The sequence below is a fragment of the Olea europaea genome, chromosome 11, assembly GCF_002742605.1.
Source record: "Olea europaea var. sylvestris chromosome 11, O_europaea_v1, whole genome shotgun sequence".
Lineage (NCBI taxonomy): Eukaryota > Viridiplantae > Streptophyta > Magnoliopsida > Lamiales > Oleaceae > Olea > Olea europaea.
Genome location: NC_036247.1, coordinates 5,165,498 through 5,190,871, shown reverse-complemented (window position 1 = coordinate 5,190,871; position 25,374 = coordinate 5,165,498). Strand labels below are relative to the sequence as shown.

General features: G+C 37.3%; 1 protein-coding gene and 2 long non-coding RNA genes across 3 annotated transcripts; 1 reads left to right on the top strand and 2 right to left on the bottom strand.

Moving 5' to 3' along the window:
- Nucleotides 1-8,768: 8,768 nt before the first annotated feature.
- Nucleotides 8,769-10,516, top strand: LOC111403094. Its single transcript, XR_002704407.1, has 2 exons — nt 8,769-9,645; nt 9,965-10,516. It is a non-coding gene; the product is annotated as an uncharacterized LOC111403094 (long non-coding RNA).
- On the bottom strand, nt 10,508-16,763 carry LOC111403093. The gene is made up of 2 exons (XR_002704406.1): nt 16,706-16,763; nt 10,508-10,863 (listed from the first exon to the last, which is right to left on the bottom strand). It is a non-coding gene; the product is annotated as an uncharacterized LOC111403093 (long non-coding RNA).
- Nucleotides 16,764-17,775: 1,012 nt separating this feature from the next.
- LOC111404362 (5'-nucleotidase SurE-like) lies at nt 17,776-25,073 on the bottom strand. The gene is made up of 8 exons (XM_023033179.1): nt 25,022-25,073; nt 24,717-24,907; nt 23,580-23,671; nt 21,222-21,286; nt 20,853-20,896; nt 19,452-19,529; nt 18,314-18,467; nt 17,776-17,820 (listed from the first exon to the last, which is right to left on the bottom strand). The coding sequence occupies exons 2-8, from the start codon at nt 24,869-24,871 to the stop codon at nt 17,776-17,778; spliced, it is 633 nt and encodes a 210-aa protein (XP_022888947.1). The 5' UTR covers nt 24,872-24,907; nt 25,022-25,073.
- Nucleotides 25,074-25,374: the final 301 nt, after the last annotated feature.

Genomic DNA, 25,374 nt, shown 5'->3' with positions numbered 1-25,374 from the left:
ACTTTTGATAAATGATTATTAGCGTAGTTGAGTTTTGGAGATTGAAGCAATCAAATTATAGAGAATTTTTATTTATTGATATATCGACTTGTAATTAGTGAGATTTACCTAAATTAGAGGGCGAGGATAGTATAAAAATTCAACCTTAGGTCACACACTTGAAAATAACGAAAAGAATAAGTTTAGGGGTATGTGAGTCTTATGAGTGATGAAAGGACATATTTGACCATTGAGAGCCGGGAATTGAAACTACTTGTGAATTCATAATGCTATGTTTAATTCTCCACACACACACGTCAATTTTATATTGGAAAAGTAGATTTTAATTTCTGTATTGTGATTTTGAAGCTGTGCACAGATTTGATTTTATGATTTCAATCTTGAGATAAAAAGCCGAGTTAGCTAGCTAAATCATTTTACATTGCTTGATTGACTGGCCACCAATTAGGTAATTAGCACTGTATGTTTGTGTGTTTGCTGGATTGTAGTTTTGTTTGAGGACAAACAAAGATTCAAGTTTGGGGGTTTGATAAGTGTAGTTTCTACACTTATTTGGGATCATAAATGATGATATTTTGTTATTCTTTGAATGGATTAGTACCTGATTTGTTATTTATTGCTTTTATTAGGAAAAGTTCATGTTTCAAATAAGAATTGGAAAAAAAGAACGAAAAATGGTAAAATGAAACAAATCCAAAGTATGGGGACCCAAGTGTAAATATTTAATGGTTGATTTGGACCATAAAAGATACTTTGAAGATTGATATGAGTCAATTGAATGCAAATTCGAGTCAAAAAGGAAAGGGATATGGTTAGAATATTACCATAAATCGACTTCAAATCATATAAGATATCTTCAAGATTTTTGGTCAATTTGAAACCCATTTTCCGGATAGAGAACGTTTGAATTGGAAAAATTGTATTCCTAGAAGAATTGTAGCTCTTTTAACTAGTTTTCCAATGCACTTTGAATCACTTAAATCGGATACTAAAATAGAAAGTTATGATCAAAATACTGAATGCTATGTAGAGAAAAAATTACGTGCGCGCGAAGACAACTTTCCTTATTTGATTCAAATTCTTTTGGAAGACAATTTAGACGTGGATTTTGACCTAATTTGGTAGCAATGAAAGAATCTCTCTCTTGCCTCTTCATACACAATAGTTTCATCAAATTTATCAAGAACAATGGGCCAATTACTATATTTTGAGAGAGAAGATTGAGCCATAGCAAGGAATTGAAGTTCAATTACATCAAGTTTTGAAGAATTCAACTTTGGACGTGAAGATCAACATCTTTTGTATACTTTCATTATCTGGGTGATATTTTTCTATTATTCTTCTTATAATTTATTTATTAATATGCTGAACTAGCTTTTCATTGTATTGGATGAATGATGAACCATATCGTTTGTTTATTTTAATTCAAGACAATTAATTTAGTATTTCATGATTTTTTCTTGATTGATTTTGCATTCCCATTGAACTATTTAATTGCTCGATCACCAAATAGACAATAAGTTGCTTGTTGTAGTGTAGAAATACTCACAATAAGTCTAGAACGCGATAAAATCAACACATGAACAATGGGTGTTTGGAATAATATATATGGTATGTGCAATCATGTGTGATAAATTCTGTGAATCAATACATATTTTTCATATAAATTCGGACTAGGAATATGATCGAATCGTGTTAAACATAGGTTTAACATATCTTGGGAAAGAATATTGAATAGAAGTGGATTATCGATTGTCTTAAATGCATGAATTTACTAGATTATAAATTAAGAGTTGAATTAAATGGCAATAGGGGGATTCACGATTCCAATACAAATATTCACATATTAAATAAATATTTTATTTGCTTTTTTAATTTAAGATTAGTATAGAAAACATATAAATCACAACTTTTTTGATTTTATATTACTTCGAATGTAGTAAAAGCTACTTAACTAAATATTAGACCTTATTCCTCGTGGGAACGATACTTTTAACTCACAAATTTTATTATTTGTACAACGATCCCGTACGCTTGCGGGTTTCACACGAACATTGGCCATATTTCTACTTATCTCTATTTTCAAATTGTCCTTCATAGTAGCCAAAATGAATTTTGCTTTCCAATCAGGGTCTGCCTTCAATTGTTCAAGGTACCTATTTGTCAAGAAAATATAGTTGCAATGTCTATTATTTTGGCTACGTGTGCATGTATGCTCTGGCATGTAAGACTTCACCTGCACTGTCTCATTCGAATTGAGCTTTGAGGCCTAAATCTTCCAATTACATCCCACTTTGCAAACTCCTTGAGCTCGTTTTCTATCGTTACACTTGAACTTCACATTGTAACCATTGAGAGCACCATACGTTCTCACGGCAATCCGAAACTCTTCCATTGACCGAAATTGTAGTCCAACCTCAAACTGCGGATTCGCCATATCTATCTCAGCCATAAATTCTGGGAATCGATTACCAACCTCTTTGTTGGATGAACAAGCCAATAATATCTCCTCGCTCGATGGATACTCCAATTCATCATCTTCCACCTCCCCTACACTGATCAATACTCCTTCATTTCATCCTTCATTCAAGTCAAATCCAATTTCGATGCCATCTGTCACATTACGATCATACAAGAAATCGTCTTCCTCTGAAGCTATGTCAACCTCGGAATGGACGAAATCAGGGTCTTCATAATCTGTCAACAAATTGAAAGCAAATGAATTATTTCAAACTCAAAACAAAGTAATTGTTTTCCTCCGGTGAAAACAGTAGAATCAAGTCTGCATGAAAACAATGGAATTATTTTCCTAAAAATACCCCGATATAGATGCATCTTGCATTACCCAAACGCATATTGTTTTTAGAGATGAGTCGAACCCTGCGGTGTTGTCAAATTTTAGTTTTGAGCAATGCAGTGAAAGTTGGACTATTTTGCCCTTGAAAGTTCGAGTGCCGAGTGCTGTTTTCGTGTTGCTGCGATTGTTGGTGACTTTAGGATGAACAGTGACGATCCTAAAGTGGTGAATTCGAGTCTCTCAATATTTACGGACCTTCATACGTGGTCCACTCGGTATCGTATTCTTTACCTTTTATTATTGCAGTTAAAATTAATGTGTAGGTTAATTATTTATTTTTTCGCATTAAAAGTCATCGTGTGGGATGACGTTAGGTTTGGAGTTACCATGAAGGGATAACCATTGCCCGTTGCTAGACCAAAGAATTACATGTTAATTAATTGCCTTAAATTCTATGTGAATTTGTCACTAATTTTTCTATACCGATAGAATTGCATGTGAGCTTAGGAAAATTTACTTGACTATTCTGTTTGAATTGTGTGTCGGTACTTTGCTTGTGGTCATTATTTGATATTGTTGACATGTATAGGTCTAAGGCAAGTGTGAAAAATAAAATATGTTTTAACTGTGGTAAAATTTGGGCATAATTGAAAGAGATAGTCCTATGATGATAATAAAATGAAAGATGAGGATAGAGACGAGGCAAATGTGACTTTAGAGTCGAGTAGTGATCCTAGTGAGATTTATTGAGAGAATAAACATGTTTACTGTATTGCATCTATCTGTAATCCTTTCTACATGTATGTGATCACTTAATTTTGTTTCAATATTGATGTTACACTTTCAATATATTTGATGTGTGTAATTGCATGAATTGAGGGTGATCTTATTACTTTGTGTAATATGTTTACATGTATAGTGGGTTGAGTTTTGTGGCGTACTATGTTTGCTCTGTGAGTGGTGTGAGAGTGTGGTAGTGAGAAGAATGTTAGGGCAGCCTTTTTCTCCTTTATCTTTGTGAGCCTGTGTGGTTTGTGAGATTGTGTGAGGCAGCTATGTTAGGGTTATATTCTTTCTTTTTGTGAGTATAGTGAAGTAACCGACTCTTTCTTCGATTTTTCTTTGTGAGTGCCACCTTCGTCATTTTCTTTGTGAATTTTTGGAGCTTTGGTGATTGGAGTAACCTTTGTGGTCACCGAAAGGTGTTGATTTGCCCTAGTAAGTTTGAGATGCATTAGCGGTGAGTTGTATGTCTTTCTGTAAGGTGGAGTATAGATGCCTAAGGGTACATTGTGGTTTATACCGAGGATGTAAAGTGTGACATTTGGATCACGAGTGGAGATGTGATCAAATGTGTAGAATCATTTATCTGTGAAAGAGATCCTGTACAGGTGGAGTGTGAGAGAAACACTTCTATCACTTCTGTAAGGTGGAGTCCCATTATCCACGTAGGTTGGGAGAAGTAATGTGGTGATAGAGGATTATCCCGAGAAGTTTAGGATCTGTTGTGACTTGGCAGTTGATATGAATTGAGTGATCTGTTTAGTGAGAATTGAGTGATCTGTTTAGTGAGCATGATGGGCGATGAGAGGAGATATGTGTTCTCGAGGTGTGAGCAACACGGAATTGGATAGGATAAGTGTGGCGACATCTTTCGTGGGGTCATTTATGCATTTGTTGCATATGTATTTGATAGTGTGCTGATTAACTTGGTGTTAATCTTTAGCTCTGTATGAACGTGATTTTCTTAAAAGATATGTGTAGTATCCTATATAATATCTTCATCGCATGATTGTTTGTTCATTGTGATACTTGTTCCTATTTGGGTGTTTTTTGGACCTTAGCCTCGGTGAGTGCATGGAGCAGGTATGGTGTGTGTTTCAGTTCGAAACACAAGATAAGGTCAGTGATTCCTATATAATATCTTCATCACATGATTGTTTGTTCATTGTGATAATTGTTCCTACTTGGATGTTTTTTAAACCTTAGCTCTGGTGAGTACATAGAGCAGGTATGGTGTATGTTTTGGTTCAAAACACGAGGTATGGCTGTGATTCCAATTTTATTAGATTTCCTTGATTGTGCAAGTATAAACTTTATGTTTTGATTGTTTGCAGATTATTGGGCATCAATGTGGAGATTGTTGAGTTTTTTGATACCCAATAATCCGGACGATGATGTAAAACAATTGTCGAATTATTTATCGATACTATGGACTTGGCTCGACTCGAGAACGAACCACACCTTTGGATGACTCAGGTTGGGGTTAAATGATTCTTTGGTTAGTTGGACCATTTAGTGATTCATATGGAGTTGAAAATTAGCCCATTCGTTTAGGTCAATTGATAGCCCACTTAGTGAACCCTAGGTCCAAATGGAATGACCTAAACTATACCTATATATATCTATCTATTCTAGCAGTTTTCTGTGTGCAATGTTGAGTAAAAGGGGGCAGTCGATCTTGGGGAAAAAGGGGGAGAGATTTTCCACCATTGTTGTCCATTCTTTCTTCCATTGTAGTCACCACCGCATGTCCTTTGTGGACACTAAATAAAGGACCACCTGAGAGGCAAAGAGGGCAGTCTAAAGGTAAGACGAAAGTCTTGGGTCGAGCCAAGGTAAATCGGTGTTTGTTTGATTATTTTTTGAACCCGGAATCTAGATTTATCGAGAGATTTTCTCGACATAATTTTTATTTTATTACATTTCATTTTTCGCTCTCCTATTTTTAATCACACGATCATCTATAAAATAATATTACATGTAAATCGAAAGCTTTTCTTTCCTTTTCAACCACTTATTTAAAAAAAAAAACTATTCCACCCATTTTCATTTCCACAAAATGGAGACCAAACGGAGGGCTAAGTGCAAAACGGCTAAGTACAAAGCGAAGTGACTAACATAGATTTAGCCCCCATTTTTTGGATATGAAAATGTATGGAATAGTGTTTTTTTTTTAAATGAGTAGTTGAAAAAGAAAGAAAATTTTTCGATCTATGTGCAATATTATTTTATGAAAGATTGTGTGACTGAAAATAGGAGAAAGAAAAATGAAATGTAATTTAATTGAATTGAGGCCAAACGAAGGCTTAATTTAACCTCCTGTTCGAGCTCCATTAAAAACAAAGTTTGGGAAAAATATATTTTGAAATAATGATTTTTTGAAAAATGTGTGGATAAAAGATAAGGAAAAGTTTTGAATTTACATGTAATATTATTTTAGAAAATATTTCATAAGTAAGATTTTAAGTATCATAAATTTTAAAATTAAGAAAACAAGTTTCAAATTTCAAAAATCAGATTTTTATTTATGATTTAATTAATTATTTTATTGATTAAATATAATTAGGTCACAGATCAATACAATTTGGTCACAATTAATGATTTAGTTATTTAATTATTATTTTTTTTATCACAAATCAAAAATTTTATGTCACAAATTATTTTACAATCACAATTCGAATATTTTATAGGTCACAGTTTGTTCATCGATCACAAATCAAAAAAATTTTAAGCTACGATTTATTTATTGGTCACAAATTACAAATTTTTTTAAGTCACGACTTACTATGCAGTCACAAATTATCGAATTATCGGTCATAGATTAACAATTTCTTATGTCACACGTTATTTTTTGTCATAATTTATATTTTTAATTGGTCACATATTGTTTATTGGTCACAGATTAATTAATTTAATGGTCATAGTCAACCAAATAATTTGTAGCTACCACTAACACTTGTGACCACCATCTACTACCACCGTCATCGCCAAAACCACTACCACCACCACCATCACTAACTCCCGACAGTTGGACAGTTGGTCACGAACCCTCAAATAATGGGTCACAAACACTTTTTTACTACACCACCACCACAATCACAACCCGCAAGCACCACACCATCGTTGCCACCACCGTTACCATCGCAGTCGCCACACCACCACTACCAAAATACTACCACGACGCTGCACCTTCGCCTCCAACACCATCTTCTGCACCACCGTAACCATCACAACCACCAACTGCATCAACACCACCATCTACTCAACCACCATCACTATTTCGAAAACCACCAACCACCACGAGAAAACTAAACTAAACAAATCAAATGAAAAAAAAAATCAAAAACTTCAGCACCATTGAGGACGGTACCACCACAAATAGCACCATCGGTCCACCACCCACCACTGCTTGAAACCATCATCCCCTACCACAACCATAAACTACCACAAAAACCACCTCTTGTGACCATTGCTAGCACCACCGCCCCCACAATTGCCTGAACCATCACCCCCACTATAACCACAATCAACACAACTCAAACATAATACAAATGCGTAGCCAGCACCATTATTATAGTGCACCATCGGTGGAATGAAGTCGTCGGAGAAGCGGTAGCATCGCGCGAACTGAGCGTCACAACTCATATCTTGCTGGATCAGTCCTCAGAGTCGATCGTCAGAGAAGCGACAACGTCGCGACTCAGAATTTGCTGGATCAGTCCTTAGAGTCGGGTTGTTTTCGACGGTGGTGTCTTGGGGGATGGAGAGAGAGAATGAAGAACGGGCGATGGCGGCGTCTTCACGGTGACCGACGACGGTGGCGTCTTGGGGGTAGAGAGAGAATGAAAGGAATGTTGATAAAGATAGTTAAGGTTTGTAATGTTATATAATGGAGTATATTAGTAAAATATTTATTTTATAAAAATATTGATTAAAATAAAATTTCTGATTATTGAAGTATAAAACTTTGAGTCTGATTTTAGAAGGTTAAATAGTTAAAGTATGGTTTTGTGTAATTTTCACATTATTTTATTAAAAAATATGTGATAAAAAATAAGAGAGAAAGATGTATTTTTCAAATAATGTAGCCCAAACAAGGGCTAAGTGTGGCTGGCAATGAGTTTAACCCATCAAACCATCCATGGCTTGTAGACTGTGAATCCTACAAAGAAAGACCCATGTAGTCTTAGCGTACTTGAGCACACTTCTCTTTGTAGGGTTTGACAAGACCAAGTAAATAAACGTAAGAATTAGAGCATATTTGGTACAAATTAAATTTTGATTTTAATTTAAGTCAAAGTCAAGCGATCAATACTAATCACATCTTTCATGGGTCTCGCAACGTTTCAACCACACATTTCAAAAATTTCTATCCCAATCAACTAAAAAATGTAATTTTAATTCCCACCAAACACCTTCTTAGCCCCCATTTGGCCCCTTTTTTAGAAATTAAAATGGGTGGAGTACTATTTTTTCGAAAAATGAGTTATTGAAAAATAAGGAAAAGTTTTCGGTGTACACATAATATTATTTTATGGAAGATTGAGCTTAATTTCATTAATAACGGAGAATTTGGTTACTTATTTCGTCTTTAGAGTCCTCAATGGTGGGATAGGCCTTTGATACCGCCTTTTGACAAAAATGGCAATGCGTATTGAACAAGATACGTAAAAGGGAATATGTATGTGCAAAGAATGTTATTATAAAGTCATTCTTCCAATCAAAGCTACCTTGTAATGGAAGCATTTCTAGGGTTAATACTGTTGTATGTGATAATTTTTCATCAAGTTTTGGGAGTATTTTTGAAAATTTGCAAAGAAATAAGTTAGTTGGATCTACTTGTTTGGCAAAACTGAAATTCTTTGGAGAGGTCAAGAAAGATATATTATTAACCGTTGTGAATATCAAAAACCACAAAATTTCATTTTTTTTGATGTTTTCAACTTTCATCTCTCCTTGACAACTTTAGCAATCTAACTGTAACATACAACGCTCATGTTGTGAGTTTATAACCAATACAATCTGGTTGTTACGATTAATAACAGAATAGGACTCCGTCTAGGAGGACCCTCATTCTAGACGGAGCGACCTTCAGAGGATTACTTCTAGCAAAAGGCTAGTTCTATAGTCATAAAGCTGGAAAAAGAAGAAAATGACAAATAAATAAATAAATAAAATAAAATTGGGTAACCCTGGACATTAGTCGTGAAGAGGATTGAAATATAATAATACAATCGTATCTGATGGAATGTCTATCTTGCAAATTTATAACTAATTGGACAGAGTCCCTTCACAGATGAGTTCTAACTATGTGATTATTATAAAAACACAGTTGTCTGAGTGGCACAATTTAGCTCCTTAGTGATTTTGATCAATTTTACACCTTCACCTCGAGTCAAAGACTTTTCTTAAACACTCGTCAAGCTCTACTTGCCACTCTGTTGATGGGCTGACAGCTAAAAATTTCAAATAATAAAGAACTCGACGACTTGGAAAGATTCAAGTAACACGACACAATAACCAAAAAGGATTACTACTGGTATAAGTGGATGAATGGACAAAAGAATACTTACATACTTGAAAGATGAAATTTTCTTAAATTATACAATAGCCGGTCCCAAAAGGAAAAAGAAATAACCTAGGAAAAGCTAAAAAGTATTCCCAACCCAAAACTTAGTAGAAACAACATTTGGCTCGACGGAGAAGGGCCACGTGTGAAAAGGAAAAACTATTGCTTTTACTAAGTAAGAAATAAGATCTGATTGGTGGAGTGGCTTCTTCCACTACAAGCCAAAAAGGTATGAAAAAGACACTTTAACTAGAGGAAATGTGATAAGCATGATTGGTCTGTGTTAAATGTTTTTAGGAATAGTGACTTAAACTTCACCCTTGTCTAAGGAAACTCCCCTCTCTCTCTCTCTCTCCCCCTCTTGTGTTTCTTATTTCACTCCATTCTTTCTTTAACCTACCATATACCACACCCGCTCTCGAAATGCAGTGGCTGCAGTCCCTCTTCTCTCCGTTGAAGAAGCTGTGGATTCGTCTGCACTCTGCTCAAAAAAAGAGTATGCTATCCTCATTAACAATCCCTTGCTTCAAATGTTGGTTTCGTGACTTCTGTTGCTAATTCAACGCCATCTACTTCAGCTAGGCATCAGTCACTTTTATTCGTCTACTCGTTTTTCTTCCCCATTTTTTTTCAAACAGAAGCCCACATTTTCTTTAGCTTTTGTTAGTACACTAGTTGGAGTCATTGCATGACAACATAAACTTGCATTCGCGCCCTGTATCAAATGTTCATCCTCTTCATATTGTTCATTTCCCGGGTTTATTAGAGGGCATTTATCTAGCCAACTCACTACATTTTTGTTGTTGGTTTTTCAGGTAGAGGGATATATATACTGTACGAGGATGTCAAGTCCTGCCACTATGAAGATGTGCATGTTCTTTGGTCCATATTAGTGGAATCACATCCACGGGCATTGCCACCATCCAAATGATGTTCCCACATACAAACACACACACACACACACAACAGGAAATGGGAGACTTACAGCCATGTATATAAGATAGTAACTTCTCCCAAATTTAAGTTTTGTTTTCACATTTTCGTTTTCAATTTCTTGTGAGTGCGCTTATAGAGTGTAATAAATTATTGATGTAATGATCGCAGAAACATGAATAGTCAATATCACAGAAAAAAGCATTGCCTTCATAAGAAGCTCAAGTAAGACCTATCAATTCACTACTTTTCTGGGAAGACATGTAGTCTTGAGTGTAAAGTAATTATTTTCTAACTTTATGTGGCTTCTTGTTGAGATATCGGTTTCCGGATGTTGAGATAGCAGTTATATAGGTTCTTCACACCTTTCAGAAGTTAACAAAGGTTTAAGTCATGAAAGCTATTGAATGGAAGAAAAACTTAAATGATTTTGATGTCTGTCTGCATAGTCTTCAAATAATTAGGAAGTTCGAACAATTTTGATGGTTTGTTTCATAAATATACAGCATAAATCATGAAGATATCTGATAATACCGTCTAATCATTATAGTTTTAATTGATAAATGTTTCACACCATACATCAATTGGGTTCTGCCCCCAAATAGAAACATTGAGTTCACGAACGACTCGCAAAGCATAGTTGGTTGAACAAAAAGTTCATCAGCATAATAAAATAGGTATTATTGGGAAATGATAATACCTCATAAAAGTATGGCACATTCTTGAACTTTTGCAGTATTGGGATAAAAATGTCACCCTGATCAGTCTCAATCTCCAGATCCTACATCAGAGAACATTTTAAGCCAAGTAAAAAATTGGATTGATTTATAAGTCCACTCATTTCATCGGTCTCCATAAAGTTCATCAGCAATGACTCTCTTGTCCAATTCGTTCTTTTTACATAAAAATCACCATTATCAATATTTCAATACGAAGAATTGGAGAAGAGTCGAGCACAGAAAATTACGCAGTACAATATAATCTAGAAATAATGAAAAAAAAAAATTGAATTTTAACCCAGAATTTATAATGCCTTCTCCCATCAACCAGTTGGAATTTGTTAGATGACAAAAATATGGAATCCAATAACGAAATACGTAGAAATATGAAAATTAATAAAAGATCGTGATCAAAAATGGAAAAATAAACAACATTGAGAGGATGCTAAAATTTAAAATGAAAAACTAAACAAATGTGTTTCTAAAGTTGATTAAGACTTTGATAGACCACCAATTCACGTAACTTATGCAAGACGGGGTCAGGCGAAGCAAGGCAGGGGCAGAAAGGAAAATAAATCAGTGCATCTAGAAGGAAATCACGTGAGCTCAGGTGATGGCAACTAACAGCATGTGCAATCCGTTAGGAGATTCTAGAAGGTCATCAACTACCATAAAAGGCAAGGAAAAACAGCAAGAATAACCAGGGAAAATTCTAGCTTACCTGGGCGAGAATGAGCCTCTCGAATAGCTCATATCTTTTGTAATTTTTCTTCGTTCAAATTCCTTTTATTGTAATCAGTCAACTAAATTCAATCAAATTTCCAGTATTATTCCTTTTGAAGTCACCAATTATCTTTTCACAGATCTTGTTTTATCATTTGGTATCAAAGCAGCTTCCCGGGAAATGACTCTCACAGACCGCGTCGGAGTAACTGAGGGACGGATGGATGAACTGCAACAAGGACTACAGACGGGACTCGACTCCCTTCGATCAGATTTGCGGGGACAAATGTCGATTATGATGGAGAAGTTTAACTGGCTGATGAACAAGTGGGAAGATTAGGAGAGAAGTCGGAAAGGGAAAATGGATGAAGGGGTTCAGGCAGCGGATATGACCCCCAGTTCGGAGAGTAGACCAGAATTAACGGAGGCTAGTCGAGGAGTGGAGGGTATTGGCGGTGTGGGAGGAATGTGGAGGTCAGAACAATGAAGCAGAAAACTGGAATTATCGGTGTTCGACGGCGAGGACCCAAATGGGTGGATCTTTAGGGCTGCAAGATATTTCTCCATTAATCAAATGGGAGAAGAGGAAAAAATGGAGGCTATAGCGGTGTGTTTGGAAGGAGAAGCCCTAGCATGGTTCCAGTGGGAAAAAAAAAGGCGGAAATTGCAGAGATGGGAGGAGCTTAAATTATTGATATTGGAGAGGTTTCGACCATCTCATGAAGGAACATTGGAGGAGAAATTCTTAGCACTCCGGCAAGAAGGCTCCGTTCGAGAATACCGGAGGCGCTTTGAGACCTTGGCAACTCCTCTCGATGTGGTGTCGGAGGTGATTTTGGAAGGGAATTTCATTGATGGAGATCCCGAAATAAGGGCTGAGGTGCGGCTGTTGAGGCCCAAAAACTTGTGCCAAATGATGGAAGTGGCCCAACGTATAGAAGAAAGGAACCAGGCACTTAAAATGGCCTAAGGAGGATTTAGCCCACACAAAGGCAGAGCCAGCAATTACAACCCGATTGCGAGCTCCCCTTCGCACTCTCTTCCAAAATCGCCACTGTCCATGGGCTCCCGGGCGGTCTTCACTGGTAAAACCTCTCCACCCACGCACTCGTCTTTCAAGCGGCTCAGTGAGGCCGAGCTACAACTTAAAAAAGAGAAGGAACTGTGCTTTAGATGTGACGAGAAGTACACAGTTGGGCATAGATACAAGAACAAGGAGTTGCAAGTGTTGATAATACAAGATGGAGAAGTTCCGGAAGCTGTAGAAGAGGAGTGGATTGTGGGGGAAAACAGTAGTGATAAGGAGGCTGCTGAGTTGGGGGAAATGGTGGAGCTGTCCATGAATTCGGCGGTCGGCTTGACCCCACCCCGCACCATGAAGATCAGAGGCGAAATTCAAGGACAATCGGTGGTGGTTCTGATCGACTGCGGGGCTACCCATAACTTCATTTCGACAGAGTTGGTGCAAAAGTTGGGACTCCTTAGAACCGCCACTACCGGCTACGGAGTAATCATGGGGACGGGTCTCACGGTCCAAGGAGCAGGAGTGTGTAAACAGGTGGTGTTATCACTTTAGAACATTGAGGTGGTTGAAGATTTCTTGCAAATTGAATTTGGCAGCTCAGACGTGATCTTGGGAATGAAATGGTTAGCTACTCTGGGTGGCACACAGGTGAATTGGAAGGAGCAAACCATGAAATTCAGCACGGGAGGCACATCTGTCACCTCATGCAGTGATCCCAGCCTCAGCAAAACCTTAGTCTCCATGAAGTCAATGATTAAAGCATTGAGAGATAGTGGTGAAGGAATGTTACTGGAACTAGGAAACATCAGTGCTGAGGAATTGCAGGCGGGAACACCATTGGTTTTGGAAGGGGTACTCACCGAATTCTCCGGGGTGTTTGGAGAGCCCCAAGGCCTACCACCTAACCGCAGTCGAGATCATGCTATTGTGTTGCAACCAAGAATAGCACCAACAAGCGTAAGACCTTATCGTTACCCATATGTGCAGAAGAATGAATTCGAAAGATTGGTCCGAGAGATGTTGGCAGCAGGCATTATCAGACCTAGCACTAGCCCCTTCTCCAGCCCGGTGATATTGGTCCGAAAGATGTTGGCAGCAGGCATTATCAGACCTAGCACTAGCCCCTTCTCCAGCCCGATGATATTGGTCAAGAAAAAAGACGGAAGTTGGCGTTTTTGTGTGGACTACCGGGCTTTAAATCAAGTAACGGTGCTGGACAAGTTTCCTATTCCAGTTATTGAAGAGCTCTTGGATGAATTGCACGGAACAGCAGTGTTTTCCAATTTAGATTTGAAGGCCGGTTATCATCAGATTCGGGTAAAGGAAGGAGATGTACCGAAGACAGCGTTTCGAACTCACGAGGGGCACTATGAGTTCCTTGTTATGCCGTTCGGACTTACCAAAGCCCCAGCCACATTTCAGTCACTTATGAATGAGGTCTTTAAATCACAATTAAGACGTTTTGTCTTAGTTTTTTTTTATGACATACTTGTCTATAGTCGTAGTATGGGGAAGCATTATGAGCATTTGAAATGTTTGTTGTCCTTGTTGGCTAGACATAAATTGTATGCCAATAAAAGAAAATGTCAGTTCGGGCAAGAGGAGGTTGAATATTTGGGGCACATTATATCAAAAGTAGGGGTATTAGCAGACCAGACCAAGATCAAGGCAATGTGTGACTGGCCTAGTCCCCGGAATCTCAAAGAACTTCGTGGATTTTTGGGGTTAACTGGATACTACCGGAGGTTTGTGAAGGGTTATGGCCAACTAGCTTGGCCGTTAACCGAAAGGTTGCGGAAAAATAATTTTTGCTGGGATGAGATGGCAGAGGCTGCGTTCCAAAAACTGAAGGAGGCGATGGTTACGGTTCCAGTACTAGCCCTACCAAATTTTAGCAAACCGTTCATCGTGGAAACTGATGCTTCTGGACATGGACTTGGGGCGGTTCTGATGCAAGAGCGGCGTCCCGTGGCTTATTTCAGCCATGCGTTAAACCCACGCAACCGAAGCAAGTCAGTATTTGAGAGGGAGTTAATGGCCATTGTCTTCGCAATTCAAAAATGGAGACATTATCTCTTGGGACAGAAGTTTATTGTGCGGACAGATCAGAAAAGCTTGAGGTTTCTGTTGGAACAAAGAGTAGTTAACCCAGACTATCAAAAATGGTTGATTAAGCTAATGGGTTATCACTTCGACATACAATATCGATCAGGCCTCGAGAACAAGGCAGCTGATGCTTTGTCCAGGGTAAATCCAGCAGTTGAACTGATGGCAATAACCATCCCAAGGGTACTGACACTAGACAAAGTAATGCAAGAAGTAAGGGTAGATGAAAGTCTGGGAAAAATATTGAAAGATATAGAGGCAGACCAGCTCTCACATCCGGGGTATTCCGTGTCGCACGGGCAGTTACTATACAAGGGGAGACTGGTGGTGCCAAAAGAGTCTACCTTGGTGCCTCTACTGTTGCAAGAATACCACGATGGGAGTATTGGAGGTCACTCAGGGGAACTCAAGACCTATAGGTGGCTGGCAGCCAATGTTTTCTGGAAGGGAGTGAGAAAGGACGTCCAACAATATGTTCGCCGGTGTTCGGTTTGCCAACAGAATAAATACTTAGCATTATCACCAGCGGGACTTTTGCAGCCGCTACCCATACCTGATCAAGTATGGGAAGAAATTACTATGGACTTCATCGAAGGGCTGCCTAAGTTTGCAGGTATGGACACCATCTTAGTAGTTGTGGACCGACTAAGCAAGTATGCACATTTCTTGGGTTTGAAACACCCTTTCACGGCTAGTACAGTGGCCAACTCATTCATTAAAGAGGTGGTTCGTTTACATAGGGTGCCAAAGTCCATAGTATCCGACCGTGATAAGATTTTTATGAGTATGTTCTCGGAGGAATTGTTTCGCCTGCAGGGCACTAAGCTCAGTAGAAGCACCGCATACCACCCTCAGTCCGATGGGTAGTCCGAAGTGGTGAATCGGACGCTGGAAACATACCTGCATTGCTTTGCTTCAACCAAACCACGAGCCTGGTTTAGTTGGCTTCCATGGGCAGAACTATGGTATAACACTTCGTATCATGTATCCTCTAAAAATACCCCATTCCAGATTGTCTATGGAAGGGAGCCGCCTCCATTAATCCGGTTTGAGAAGGGTTCGACTGTAGTCTCAGCTATAGAGCAACAGTTGCTGGAAAGAGACCTGGTTTTAGAGGAACTTAAGGCGCAGTCTAAAATGAAGCAAAGTGCTGATGCTAAACGACGCGAATTACATTTCGAGGTGGGCGACCTGGTCCTCCTCAAAATTCGACCGTATAGAAGAAAATCTTTAGCCAAGCGTCCAAATGAGAAGCTGCCCCAAGGTTTTATGGACCCTATGCTGTGACAAAGAAGGTAGGAAAGGTGGCATACCGACTGAATCTACCCCCCCACAGCCCACACTCACCCGGTGTTCCATGTTTCCCAATTAAGGAAAGCATTAGGAACCTTTCAGTCAGTGGAGGAACTACCTTCACAACTAAATGAGGAGCTCGAAATGCTGGTGGAACCCGAGGCAGTACTTGGAGTGAGGCCCGGAACTGGGGAAAACATACGTGGCCAGGACATCCTGATTCAATGGAAGGGAATGCCTCCCCTGGAAGCATGGGAACCCTATGATTTAATTGATCAGCAATTTCCCTCCTTCCACCTTGGGGACAAGGTGAGATTCGAAAGGGGGGGGGGAGGGGGTAATGATAGACCACCAATTCACGTAACATATGCAAGACGGGGTCAGGCGAAGCAAGGCAGGGGCAGAAAGGGAAACAAATTAGTGCATCTAGAAGGAAATCACGTGAGCTCAGGTGATGGCAACTAACAGCATGTGCAATCCGTTAGGAGGAGATTCTAGAAGGTCATCAACTACCATAAAAGGCAAGGAAAAACTGCAAGAATAACCAGGGAAAATTCTAGCTTACCTGGGAGAGAATGAGCCTCTCGAATAGCTCATATCTTTTGTAATTTTTCTTCGTTCAAATTCCTTTTATTGTAATCAGTCAACTAAATTCAATCAAATTTCCAGTATTATTCCTTTTGAAGTCACCAATTATCTTTTCATAGATCTTGTTTTATCAGACTTCTCCCAAAAAAAATTTTAAAGGAAGAACTTACATCTTCACAAGGCAGTAGAAGAGAGGTGTTCAATCACGCCTGGTAGCCATTCATTGTACTCTCAAGCAAAATAGACACTTGACAACATTCAAATTAAAGTAAGGAAAGGGAAGTGAAGTGAGAAGAAATAGGGATAGAGGAAGGCAAAGAGTGATCTTGTTGCAATGAAAATAACTGTATCACTAAATCAGAAAAGCCATAATGGTGAAAAATCCAAAGGGTTAAGAGACATGCAAAAGAGGCAAATATACAAGAAGAAATGCATAAATTTCCACTATTTCACGTTAATGGTGAGAATGAAGCAGTTGAACCACCTAAATGCAGACACATTATAGGATACTCCATGTTTGTAACACCTTATCTTAATCCTTGGAGGTAGCACGAAACAGTGTTGCCAAAGCAAACCATCAAATTACCTTATGACTGCGGACATCTGTTGGCACGTCTATATTTAGAAAACAGTGTTGAGGATAAGTGTTCCTCTTAATTTCAGACAAAATGGAAATAATAATGGGTAAGCAAGCCTCTGCAGCCAGTGTAAAATCATCAACATTACTCCTACCTCCTGCCCTGGAAGTCAGAAATTCAAACAAGCCATTACATTCAGCTTCTCTAACAATCCCCGTCATTGAAAGAAATATCGGATGGGTACAATAACAATTGATTTTTGTACAATAATTAGTTAACCACACGGAATCCATCTTTACAACAGATGCAATAAACATCGTTTATCTTGTCTTAGTCACAGGTGCCAAAAATATTTAAAATTAAGTTATCATCATTTCACTTATCAGTCATATAAGAACATAGAGCAGAAGTGAAATTTGGTGGCCTACATGGCACGCCCACCAATGGCATCAGAAATGTTCCAATTCACCCTCTGAATGCAGATATCATGACTTCTAGACTAGCAAATTTCTTAGCTTCAATTCAAGAGCTTTAATTGTTTTCTATTTTTCTTTTTATTAATGATAAGCCAGTGGCTGATGATGCCTTTGTAATAGGAACCTGACTATTTCCTGTAGCTCCTTCACTGCAGTAGGCTACCTGATAGAGCAATTCGTTATTCATTATATTCTCAACGTATTTTTAACCTGACTAGTCATTCTATAACCCTGTCGGAGTACCAAAAACAACATTCAACTTCCTCCTCTTTACATTCATGCAATGAAAAAAATAAATAAATAAATAAAAATTGGTTGTGAATTAAGAATACAGCGTTGCAAGATTATATCTATTTGGAGGTTCTACGGGTGCAGTAAAAAACAGAGGGATTGTATGTACGCCCTGGTTTATTTATACCAGACATTTCTACCCGAAGAAACTTCATGGATTCTTGGCAACTCAAATTGAATTGATTTATTCTTGAAATTTAAGTCAATTGACTTATGGCTATATCCTCTTTAAGGATTAATATACATACTCACAAAAAATGCGGACCCCACGTGAATTCAAAAATGCAGATTGTGTGGTCCACACCCAGTAAAACTTTTTGTAACATGATACCTAAATGCAGACACATTATAGGATACTCCATGTTTGTAACACCTTATCTTAATCCTTGGAGGTAGCACGAAACAGTGTTGCCAAAGCAAGCCATCAAATTACCTTATGACTGCGGACATCTGTTGGCACGTCTATATTTAGAAAACAGTGTTGAGGATAAGTGTTCCTCTTAATTTCAGACAAAATGGAAATAATAATGGGTAAGCAAGCCTCTGCAGCCAGTGTAAAATCATCAACATTACTCCTACCTCCTGCCCTGGAAGTCAGAAATTCAAACAAGTCATAACATTTAGCTTCTCTAACAATCCCCGTCATTGAAAGAAATATCGGATGGGTACAATAACAATTGATTTTTGTACAATAATTAGTTAACCACACGGAATCCATCTTCACAACAGATGCAATAAACATCGTTTATCTTGTCTTAGTCACAGGTGCCAAAAATATTTAAAATTAAGTTATCATCATTTCACTTATCAGTCATATAAGAACATAGAGCAGAAGTGAAATTTGGTGGCCTACATGGCACGCCACGTGTTGAAAATGATTTTGAGGCAAAATCAATTTTAGAAAATGGGGGTCAAATAGGGGCTAAATCTCTTGTTCAAGGATTTGACTTATCCACATCCCAGAGGATGTATATGAATAAAATCAAGTAGTATGAGTACAAATATATTGATGTAAATATCATGAAAAATCACATAACAGTACTTCGACAAACACACCTACGGAGAGACAATTTATGAAGCACTCACACAGGACAAGACACGACACAACATAACACAACACGTGACTTTTCACATAAAGAGCATATGAGGAGTATCGGTGTCTGCATAGTGTCCGTTATGAACGCAGACATGCCAACGTTTGGGAGTGCCCGTGCTTCACATGAGAGAATTTTGGAGCAAACACTAGATAAAAACAGAGGGATTGTATGTACGCCCTGGTTTATTTATACCAGACATTTCTACCCGAAGAAACTTCATGGATTCTTGGCAACTCAAATTGAATTGATTTATTCTTGAAATTTAAGTCAATTGACTTATGGCTACATCCTCTTTAAGGATTAATATACATACTCACAAAAAACACGGACCCCACGTGAATTAAAAAATGCAGGTTGTGTGGTCCACACCCAGTAAAACTTTTTGTAACATGATCCTTCATTTAATATTAGAAAAGTGGGTATAAACAAAATTTTAATCGACATCAATGGCTAAGACAAATAATGTATACATACCAGTCGTATGATAAAGAGACGGAAGGTAAACCATGTAAAAATGCTTCCCGAGCCCCAGCAACTGTCCCTGAATAAACACTGTATTTACCACAATATATTTAATCAACGCCATAGATCAATGACCCTGCTCAACATATGAAAACTACTCTGCTGATAAATCAATTTCTGGTTTAAGGTAACTTAAGTAGATGCCAAAGCTATACCAGATATCGAGAATTTTCATATTGCAACCATAAAAGTTGCGTTTAGTAGTTAAGGCTGTTTGGTAGAAATTTTTAGAGACTAGATTTTTTTAAAACTGATTTTTTATTATTATTATTATTTTTGTTTGTTTTGTCGAAAATTTGTGGTTAAAAGTTGGGAAAAGTCATGGGTCCACGAGCAAAATTACGTGTTGAAAATGATTTTGAGGCAAAATCAATTTTAGAAAATGGGGGTCAAATAGGGGCTAAATCTCTTGTTCAAGGATTTGACACATCCACATCCCAGAGGGTGTATATGAATAAAACCAAGTAGTATGAGTACAAATATATTGATGTAAATATCATGAAAAATCACATTACATCACTTTGACAAGCACACCCACGGAGAGACAATTTATGAAGCACTGACACAGGACAGGACAAGACACGACATAACATAACACAACACATGACTTTTCACATAAAGAGCATATGAGGAGTATAGGTGTCTGCATAGTGTCCGTTATGAACGCAGACATGCCAACGTTTGGGAGTGCCCGTGCTTCACATGAGAGAGAATTTTGGAGCAAACACTAGATAAGAAGTCATCTCATCTACAAAGATACAGAGGCCCAAGATAGATAATGCTACTAACATGTGATAACCACAGTTGCTGCCCATATTAATGCCACTGATTACCTGCAAAACAGATATCTGAACATGAGAGTTTGCAAGCAACTCTTTCCCTCGAAATAGAGCACAACGCATAGATTATAGGACAGAGAACAGTAGCCAAGATATGGTCCTTCAAAGGAAAGCTGGAGGGTCAAATAGGGGCTAAATCTCTTGTTCAAGGATTTGACACATCCACATCCCAGAGGGTGTATATGAATAAAACCAAGTAGTATGAGTACAAATATATTGATGTAAATATCATGAAAAATCACATAACAGTACTTCGACAAACACACCTACGGAGAGACAATTTATGAAGCACTCACACAGGACAAGACACGACACAACATAACACAACACGTGACTTTTCACATAAAGAGCATATGAGGAGTATCGGTGTCTGCATAGTGTCCGTTATGAACGCAGACATGCCAACGTTTGGGAGTGCCCGTGCTTCACATGAGAGAATTTTGGAGCAAACACTAGATAAAAAGTCATCTCATCTACAAAGATACAGAGGCCCAAGATAGATAATGCTACTAACATGTGATAACCACAGTTGCTGCCCATATTAATGCCACTGATTACCTGCAAAACAGATATCTGAACATGAGAGTTTGCAAGCAACTCTTTCCCTCGAAATAGAGCACAACGCATAGATTATAGGACAGAGAACAGTAGCCAAGATATGGTCCTTCAAAGGAAAGCTGGAAAACATAGATCAATTATTTGCCCAAACATTACCCTTCAATGTACATCTATATTCAGGCACTTTATGAGGACGAAGATATATATCTCGTGTGCAATCAAGAAGGAGGCATATTGCTTAAGTTTTAAAGAAACGAAAGAGCAAAAATTTGAAATTTAACAAATAGAACCATCAAACTATTACAGCTGATGCAGAAATAATTACCAGATCAGGTACTGAAAGGAAGAGAGCTTTGGAAATTCCCAAAGAAGTACAGTCAGCAGGAGTTCCTGCAAAAATACAACTAGTGCAAAAATTGAGTGGTAGAAAATAAGTTGTGCATATCTCCCTGCTGAAAAGAGAATAACTTGTTACTGAACATTTGTGTCTATCATCAAATATATAAAATTGGATCATATTATCAATATCTATGTTGGAAGCTGAATCATATTATTTCCCTAATGTAATATGGATAAGCAAAGCTTCACAGAGTGAAATAAATTGGAACCAAGGTGGATATGGTTGATAATGTACATGCAAATCTTTATGCACCCTAAGGAGAGCGGGGGCAGACATATGAGCGGCTAGCTTCTTTTATTTATTTTCAGTTGTTTTGTTCTATTATTTGGTTGTTTTAACGTTTTGAGGGTAGGAAGGTCATTTTATTGCGCTATAGGATCTAGAATAAAAACCTTTTCTTCGGTTTCTTGTTGGCCCTGTTTCTGTTGAGTCAAGTTTTGGAGAACTTTGGAGATTTTCCAAATTCATTATTCCAATTTCGGCATTCTTCAGACTACAAGTTTGTTGATCACTATTTCCATTCATCATCTAGGAAGTTGTAACATGAGATAGGTGCTTATGAAATATTAAGCTGTAACAAGTTCGGAATATAATTGTTTGTATTATAAACATGAAATATTGTGTTATTTTTTTATCTACAGCATGACAGAATTACAAAAAAAAATAAAAATGAATATGCTGAATGCCAAGTAGATGCAATATTTGGCATCTGAATGATGTATACGCCCTCCCCTTCACGTTGTAATGCTAAAAAAGAGGATAAATAGAAAATTAAGTGAGATTTGATCCATCAAGTTTACAGCAAATTATTTAATCTCATCTCTTCTCTAGTTGAAAAAGAAGTAACCATAAAATTCAGCACAATATGTTTTCTCTCATGAGTGCTTTTAGTTTAGCTGCACCAAGTACAGTTTGTATTCTCAACATGAAAGAATGCATATATAAGATTTGGGATACATGTTAATAAGGTCAACCTCGTTAAGTGGAGTGGTCCAAGATCTTATAAATTGGTTTATATTTCGGTATTTAACCGATGTAGAATTATATTCCCTTAACACATCCCCGCAAGACGGTGACTCATTTGAGCATATCAATTTTGAAATCCGCATGCTCATTAATTGAGACTTAATCGGATTGAATCGCTCATTGGAGCTTATTAATGAGACCTAATCGGATTGAATCGCTCATTGGAGCTTATTGAGCTCTGATTCTTCAGTATTATAGAATCAAAGCAAGTGTTAAATGCCGAGGAGATGCAAAATTTGGCATCTGCATATGGATTCAAGTTGTATTTAAAAAATGAGATTAAATAGAAAATTGATTTGAAATAAATTTCGAAACCAACATGTTTACAGGAAAAAAAAGGTCAATGACAACTCTTCATATTTGGATGAGAAGTAATCGTAAAAATGCAACACGTGGTCGTCACATAAGTGTTTGTGAATGTTAAGCTACATCGAGTATAGAATGTAATTCTGAACATGAAAGAATTTGGTAGTTTATATCTATAGCATGAGAGAATCAGAAAATAATATGTTAAATGCCAAGAAGTTGCAGAATTTAGCACCTGCAAGATCAACAAGTAAATTTGGTATCCCCTTCACATCATAAACAAATAATGAGGATAAATTAAAAATTAAATTGAGGTTTTGAATCATTATGTATGCATGCAGAATGTTAATTTTTCATGGGAAATATCCCGAAATGCAGCATGAAGATATATGTCTTCACATAAGTGGTAGTGAATATTAAGCTTCACCAAGCACATACTGAAAACCAATGAAATGCTAGATGGTTTGCTTAGCAAGACAAGGAACAAGGACCCATATATATGCTACTTGAAGGTTGGCATGTATCTCAGCACATTCTATTACGGACAGTCATAACTTTTGCAAGTTCATGATTTCACAAAGTTGAAAAGGATAAGAAGTTTTTAATTTGAAATGAAAAATAGATCTTGGAACATTCTCAGAAAGATAACAACATTCAGGAAAAAAGAGAGAAATATATACACATCTGCTCTATGCTCCCATGATTTGTCATTACTTAGAGATCAGCCACAGTGAAGAAGATTTATATTCTCATCCCTATTAACAGCCTAATGCAATTTTTCTAACATCAATTATTACAATCATCAACTATATTGCTTATATTTCTTCAATTTCCTAATTTCAAAAGTTTCTTCCTTCTTTTATACGTCAAAAATTCCATTCTTTTTGAGTGTTCAAAACACAAGACACAGGAAATATACATGACAAAAAATTACTGACAATTGCAACTGACCAGAAACTGCAAAAGCAGTTGCTCCACTGATTTCCACTGGCTTAGCAGAAACAGTTCTCAAAGTGGCACCATGGCTAACCGCAGATTTTTCGCTGAAAAAGAAACAGCACATGTAAGAAATAACATTGAGGCATCACCTCGAAGGTATTTTCATAATTGGAAATAAATTTCAGATGGTCATTATACTAGATTGACAGGAATAGAGCATCTGATAGGATCACAGACGAAAAGCAATACTGAATGTTAAATGCCAATGAAATAAAGCTAGATGAAAAAAGAAGGAAATTGTAACCTCGAATTTCTCCAAAAATTCAAGTCTTTTGCCTCTATTTTTTTTTTTTTAACTAGTAATTAGACAGATAAAGCCCGAGTTCGAGCCACATTCTTCAAAAACTCATTTTTAACCACACATTCTTCCAACAAAATAACTTTACACGTAAATTCAAAACGTTTTCCCAGTTTTTAATGACACATTCTCCAAACCCGTTTGTTTCCCATTTTTTGAAGAATGAAAAATATATTCGTTACGGGCCTCACTCACAAAAGAGATAAAAAAATTCAAATTTAGTGATTTGATGTGATGAATAACGGTCATATTTGGAAACAAACGGTGGCTAAATAACAATTCACCAAACAAACAAAAAAAAAAACAATAATAATAAAGAGTGGAGAAAAAACAAGCTAACACACTTTCGAATATGAAAGTTCGAATGTAAAGTCAGATTCACATGACTGAACATAAAACTACTAAACAAGCTAAATTATATACAAATGCATGCGCTACACATACAGAAAGCATGTCCAGGCAAAAGTGAGTGTGATGATTTTACTTTTTCTTTTATAAGCTGATTTGCAACTCAACACAATAATGATCACCAGAAAAAATTATAATAATAAAAAGATAAGATAAAATAAAATCAATACTAGAGAGAGTGAAAAAGAACTAAAACAGCTACAATCACGTCACGTAACAAACTTACAAATACTTTAATGGACCATATCACCACTCAAAGAACTAGAACTAGAACTAGAGTTGACTTGCATAAAATATAATCCCTCCTTAAGCACGAATATATGCAGTAGGTATTCATATAAACGAAAGAATATAGGCATCAATATCTGCGTGTATATACATACGAGTCAGGAGCGCAGACGAGGACGTTGAAGCGATTCGAAGAGACGAGGACGCTTACGAGAGCACGCAAGCCGGGAGCATCAATTCCGTCATCGTTGGTCACCATCACCGTCGGCCGATCGCCGGAGCACGTAATGCTGTTAGTATTACTCTCCATTTTTCTTTGTAATTTTTATCTTTTTCTTTCGTCAATGCAAAATTTTTATATTTTTTGCGTGGCTAAACGAGGCGACTGGATACTAATATTTGAAGACTGTGTGATCGAGAGAGGATACGACGGCGTTTGGTACACGCAAATTAGGCAATTAAACCTTTTGACAAGATCAGACGACAGAGCATGTCGGGACTCGGTAATATGCTTCAAAAATGATAAATTATTATTATTTCTATTGAAACTCAATTAATTGTTTGAGGATAATTTCATCAACAGTGATTGTACTTTCAACCAAATGTCAATTAGGTAACTATATTTCAATTTTATTCAATTAGGTACTTATACTTTAGTTTGATCCCAATTATAGTTACTCCAACTAATTCAATCTCTTAAAAAGATGGACGTGGTTTCCACCTCAACAATTATTGGAAGTGCATTGTTTGTATTATAAGGTTACAATTTGAAAAACAAAAAAGGGAGCTTGAATAAATTTCAAGATTCATATG